Source organism: Austrofundulus limnaeus, unplaced genomic scaffold (genome assembly GCF_001266775.1).
Source record: "Austrofundulus limnaeus strain Quisiro unplaced genomic scaffold, Austrofundulus_limnaeus-1.0 Scaffold609, whole genome shotgun sequence".
Taxonomy (NCBI): Eukaryota; Metazoa; Chordata; class Actinopteri; order Cyprinodontiformes; family Rivulidae; genus Austrofundulus; species Austrofundulus limnaeus.
Window position 1 is genome coordinate 206,319 of NW_013953011.1, and position 6,550 is coordinate 212,868.

At 43.7% G+C, this 6,550-nt stretch overlaps 1 protein-coding gene across 2 annotated transcripts in view; it reads left to right on the forward strand.

Annotated features, from left to right (window-relative positions):
- gli2a (GLI family zinc finger 2a) overlaps window positions 1-6,550 on the forward strand; it is an 85,231-nt gene that overhangs the window by 75,571 nt on the left and 3,110 nt on the right. For both annotated transcript variants that reach the window (XM_014027034.1, XM_014027033.1), the window contains exons 10-12: window positions 2,810-2,959; window positions 3,568-3,732; window positions 4,317-4,598. In XM_014027034.1, coding sequence (XP_013882488.1) covers window positions 2,810-2,959; window positions 3,568-3,732; window positions 4,317-4,598 — 597 coding nt within the window. The remainder of the gene's footprint in view (window positions 1-2,809; window positions 2,960-3,567; window positions 3,733-4,316; window positions 4,599-6,550) is intronic.

Below are 6,550 nucleotides of genomic sequence, written 5' to 3' on the forward strand. Positions count from 1 at the left end.
TCAGTACCACCAAACACTGACTCAGTACCACCAGACATGGACTCAGTACCACCAAACACTGACTCAGTACCACCAAACACTGACTCAGTACCACCAAACACTGACTCATTACTACCAAACACTGACTCAGTACCACCAAACACTGACTCAGTACCACCAAACACTGACTCAGTACCACCAAACACTGACTCAGTACCACCAAACACTGACTCAGTACCACCAAACACTGACTCTGTACTACCAAACACTGACTCATTACCACCAAACACTGACTCAAGACTGTTTAAACAGTTCACATAACGATGAACTTAACATAAGTGAAGTGCTTTAACTCTTTTCACACAATCACAGGTTAAGTTTTAGGATTTTACAAAAAATTCTACGTCCTGATTTTTTTTAACCAGACGTTTTTGACATTTAGAGTTAAAGAATATTTTAGATCATGTTTTTTGAGCAGCAACCTAGCGTAGGTCATTGTAAAGCTAATTATTTTTGAATATTATGAAAGAAAGCATTTTACATCTAGTTGAATTGTCAGATAAGTACAAGAATGAACAGTAGTGAAGCTGCCTGCAGGCGTTAATTTGATGTGTAAGAAGTGAAAACACTGATGTTGGTCATTAAACTGGTTTGAGTCCAGTCTGAAACACGTCCTGTGATGGATCCTTTCCTGTTCGGGTGACACGTGCAAAATCTTAATGAGCCTTCCGGCTTTGGCCAAATTCAGCCTTAACCCTCGCAGCTGTRCCCCCCATCCCCACCCCTCCAACCTCTCAGCTCCATGACCCCTAACCCATAACCTCTTACTCCCAGCAACCCCCCAACCCCCCGAAGCCCAGAGGACCGGCCATAAATCCATCGTCAGGCCAGCAGCTCTGAAGCTGTAGACCCCTGAGCTCCCACGTTTTCAGCCCAACTTCAGTTCCTGCGCTCCACTTTCAGACTGGAYGTCAGTCGTTCCGCAGCAGCTGAAGGAAGGAAGCGTGTCAGATTTAAACATCAGGAGAGCGCTGGGAGCAGGGCGACAGGACGCTATAAGTCAGAACAATAGATACCTTTAACTCTGGCCTTTAGCTGCAGGTTTAAAACCTCACTCAGTGAAAAAAAAAAACACTAATTCCGAGGTTGGATCTGTGGTCAGGATGGACAGTCTCAAGCAGAATTTTAAAAAACATGCACCTGTGGGTTTTTTCTGGTTCCTGCTCAACCAGAGGAATCCCGTTTTAAGATCCGCCCCCCAAATTATAGATTAACACGAGCGTGTAACCTGGAAATAAAGACGTCTCTCTGGGGCCACACACTTGTTTCCACTCCTCCTCCACCCAAAATAGATCTGGGCAGAGTCGCCGGCCGCAGAGCTTTTTCTCTGGTGAGGAAGACCACCACATAAGTGGAGCGTAGTGGGTTTGGGAGTCCTCAGGAAATGAACCAGTTCCTCTGGAAGTGTGTGAGTTTGCATGTTCTGCTCAGAGACAGGCTTCTGAAATGTTTGTTTTAGAGACTTTATATTCAGGGTACGCATGTGTCGGCTCAATATTTAGTTCGATTTATGAAAATTATTTTGTTTTAAGTTGAAAATGTATAAAATAAGCAGTTTTAACCACATCAGTTGGGTTGTTGCACCCACTTCGGATGTTATCCTTGAAATGGACGTTAATAGGCCGTTATCAGTCCCATAGAATGGCTTCTGATTGTCAGCTGGTTAGTATGAGGCATAAAAATCAGGTTAACATGAGGCAAAAAGCCACTAAGGTTAACCTTAGAGAATATGTCATGGTTAGCGCTAAACACATCGCCCTTCGATGAGTATATAATGTGGCCCTCCAATAGGGCAATGGGTAGAGCGTGGGAGACCAGGGTTTGAGACTGACACGGACAGCAAGAGCAAGGCTCGCCACTAGGCAAGGTCAAAAAATTTATTACAATATGGTTTGGTTATTTACACATTCGTTGATATTTTCACCCACTAGGGGGCACTGTCGGGACAGTCTGAAGGCTAGAAGGCACAGTAGGGACCCTCTGAAGCCATTGTATAGGACTGATAATGCCTAATAACGTCCATTTCATGGACTGATAACATCAGAATCCTCTGGTTGTTTTATGCATGAAAATGAGCAAATTTGGACAAAACTAAGAGACGATAAGTTCTAAGTTCATGCTAGCTTTGTTAGCCTACGTTAAGCTAACTGTATTTATTAGCTTGGGCTAATTCTGATACTTTGGAGCTCAAATCTGGGAATGACTTAACCATGAAACTTAATTATTTTAGCAATCCTGTAGAAATCTTTACAGATCTGGTGGGTTGTTTTTTTTCAAACTTTAAATCATTTTCAACAATTTTAAATATATGCTGGACTTATTTTAATGTGTTTAACTTAGCAAAATAAAACTAAGCCTTTCTTGTTGTGAACTTCAACCCCTTTTTTGTATTAAACTGAAGTAAAATCATCGCTCAGGTCGACTTCTTGGTTCATTAAATGCGAGGCGGTTGGAAGATAATGAGGGTCAGAAAGTCCTCTTCCTGCTTTATTTCCAGTTGCTCACAAGGAAGTTCCTCTTCCTCAAAGAAAAGTTTAGACAAATAAAGCGTAGCCTGAAAAAACATTTGAAAGCTTTTATTTTTATTGACAGATGCAGTAAAGCTGTCGGCAGTAGTTTATAGTCACGGCTGATGCTTCTTCACAGAATCCTCTGGTGGGAAAAATCACAGGAATTTGATGAGTCGTGTTTAGCGGCGCACACACGCAGGCAGACGTTTGAATCACGCACATGTGTTCTGAGACACTGACTGATCGATTTGTCTGCTCAGCACATCAACAACGACCACATCCACGGAGAGAAGAAGGAGTTCGTGTGTCGCTGGGAGGAGTGCTCACGGGAGCAGAAGCCCTTCAAGGCCCAGTACATGCTGGTGGTCCACATGAGGCGGCACACGGGGGAGAAACCGCACAAATGCACAGTAAGAACTGAAGCCGCTAACGTTTGTCTTTTAGGTGCAAAATAAAGCGCACCAGAGAATCTCCTGCTCAACCATAACATAAACAGTTTTAACTCTGTAATTCTGTTTTAGACCAGTGTGTTTTTCATCAGCACTGAGTGTTTGCTCAGCTTCAAAGCTCCACCATCGCATTAAAACCAGACGACTTGAGAAGACGCCTTAAAAAATGCTGATTGACAGCCTGGGCGTGTAATTAAAACATGCAGAGAGGCAGGGGGGCCGGGGGGTCCTTATTAAGTTCAAGCTGTATATGTTCTGTGCACGAATCCCACGTGCATTCAGTCCCAACGCTCCAACTCCTTCTCTGTAGCGTCTTTTAAGGAAAACTCTTTTTGATCCTCTCTGAGCAGCTCTGATCTGATTCTCTTTTCATTTCAGAGCTGATTAYGCTCACAATGACTGCTTAGAAGGAATACTAAATTATAGCTTGTACAGTAAAAGCTGGAACACAGAGTTCTTTGTGTGAGCAGCAGCAGCGCCGCCACACCTCACACTTAGCTTGTTTCAGAGCAGAGCTTTGTTCAGCGGGAACAGGTCCGGAGGTTTGAACCTGCTGTGTGTCCCTGCAGTTTGAGGGCTGCTCCAAAGCCTACTCCCGCCTCGAGAACCTCAAGACCCACCTCAGGTCCCACACCGGAGAGAAACCATACGTGTGCGAGCACGAAGGCTGCAACAAGGCCTTCTCCAACGCCTCGGACCGGGCCAAGCACCAGAACCGCACGCACTCCAACGAGGTACAACCCGTAAAGAGACTCTGAGGTCCAAAACCCTTTAGCTTTTTTAGTTTATTCTGATTTACCAGCTAAAAAACATCAAGTTCAACAAATATTTAGCTACATTTTAGTGTGGTAGTAGCTGAATGTTTATGAAATATTTTGCTACATTTCGGCGTGGTAGTAGCTGAATGTTTGATATATTCAGCTACATGTTGGTGTGGTAGTAGCTGAATGTTTATGAAATATTTAGCTGCATTTCGGCGTGGTAGTAGCTACTGTAAATGTTTATGAAATATTCAGCTACATGTTGGTGTTAGTAGCTGAATGTTTATGAAATATTCAGCTACATGTTGGTGTGGTAGTAGCTGAATGTTGATGAAATATTTAGCTACATTTCGGTGTGGTAGTAGCTGAATGTTTATGAATTATTCAGCTACATTTCAGCGTGGTAGTAGCTGTAGTGGTAGTAGTCCTCTCCAACACATTCTCCCTGAGATCTTTGTTTAAACTTAGGTGTTAGCTGCTGGACTCTGTTAGTAAAATATCTCTTGGACAGTACAACCCTCGTCTCTAACTGTCTCATTTGAAATCCCCGCTGGCAGAAACCGTACGTTTGTAAAATCCCCGGCTGCACGAAGCGCTACACGGACCCGAGCTCCCTCAGGAAGCACGTGAAGACGGTCCACGGGCCCGAGGCCCACGTCACYAAGAAGCAGCGAGGCGACGCCCCGCCCAGGCTGCAGCCACCCAAAGGGAACGGGGAGAACGAGGCCGGCTTCAGGCACGCAGCGAGAGGCGCAGATGGAAGGATGGAGGCCAACGGCACCTCCAGAGAGACGGAGGACTGTTTCCAGGTCAAATCTATCAAGACTGAAAACTCTGTGGTGAGTTCTCATGTTTCTGTCACGTCTTTCACATATTTTCTCTGTCGTCTCCCAAACTAACATTTCTAACACTGAATTCATTTTGTCCCTTTGGCATCTTTCTGATTTTTATGGCTTCTAAATTGAAATAGTTTTCCTGAATGTTCGCTGCATCCTTTGGATTTAACTTGAGCTTCTGTTTCTTCTTTAACACCCCTCTAACGGACAGACGTCTCTGAGGTGAGGACACTGACCGCCCACTGTTGTTGGTTTCTGCATGATGATGCTTCTAATGAGTTATTAGCACGTAGTGAAGACATGCACCAGGAGAAGCAGGCGATGGTGTAACTGCCTGTGCCTGTGCAGTCTTTGTTTGTGGAACCTCTCATCTCAACTCCACAGTTTAATGAAACTGACAGGAGTTAATCAGCAAAACAAAACAATGTGATTCAGTTCATTTTACAGATGTTGAGCTGAAATTTGATGGGGACGTATCTGAGTCCTCTCCAACATACACAATACATGTACCCGTATCGAACCATTCAATACACACTGTGAATGGAAAAATACAGATTTTTTTTATTTATTTTCTCAGCTTGTCTCCTGAAGATGCTCTGTGTTGAAGGATCAGTGGATCTGTGTTCRACTACTCCACCTAGGCTGTATTTTTGAGCACAGATYCACTGAGAAACTTGCTGTTTCAGCAACATTTAATTTAAAAACTGTACTTTTGAGGTTAACCAAATGTTCATAATTAATATAATTAAATTAAAAGTTAAAAGGGGCATGGACATTTCTCTTTTTTGTATCGAAAAAATATCGAATCGTGAGACTAAARTATGGAACCGAACTGAACTGTGAATTTTCTGTATGGTTGCAGCTCTAACTCTAAGCTTTAAGAGTTTGGACAGTTTGATGTTCAGATAGGGCGTGTACAACAGGAACATCCTCAGATCCTAAGGTGGACTGAAGAACAGAGAGGTTTCAGACAAAGGGGTCAACAGACAGAGACTCTGTGAGACCAGCAGACAGAACTGGACCTGTCAGAGCTGAAGATGTCCAGGTTCTCCTGGAGACAGACGAGATCTGAGATCATCAGAGGGACAGACCAGGCTGAAGGACTGATGAAGATGAGCTGATGAAGATGGGCTGATGAAGATGAGCTGATGAAGATGACTGAAGATGAGCTGATGAAGATGGGCTGATGAAGATGAGCTGATGAAGATGACTGAAGATGAGCTGATGAAGATGAGCTGATGAAGATGAGCTGATGAAGATGAGCTGATGAAGATGAGCTGACGAAGATGACTGATGAAGATGAGCTGACGAAGATGACTGATGAAGATGAGCTGATGAAGATGAGCTGATGATGAACTTGACTGATGAAGATGAGCTGACGAAGATGACTGATGAAGATGAGCTGATGAAGATGAGCTGATGATGAACTTGACTGATGAAGATGAGCTGACGAAGATGACTGATGAAGATGAGTTGATGAAGATGAGCTGATGATGAACTGATGAAGATGAACTGATGAAGATGAGCTGATGAAGATGAGCTGATGAAGATGAGCTGATGAAGATGAACTGATGAAGATGAGCTGATGAAGATGAGCTGACGAAGATGAGCTGATGAAGATGAGCTGATGAAGATGACTGATGAAGATGAGCTGATGAAGATGACTGATGAAGATGAGCTGACGAAGATGAGCTGACGAAGATGAGCTGACGAAGATGAGCTGACGAAGATGAGCTGACGAAGATGAGCTGATGAAGATGAACTGATGAAGATGAGCTGACGAAGATGAACTGATGAAGATGAGCTGATGAAGATGAGGCAGTATTAATAATATTAATATTGATCAGGTGGAGCAGTTTTCTTCAGAAAGCGTTCTGCTGTGATCAGACGTGGAGTTGCTGTGTGTGTGTGTGTGTGTGTGTGTGTGTGTGTGTGTGTGTGTGTGTGTGTGTGTG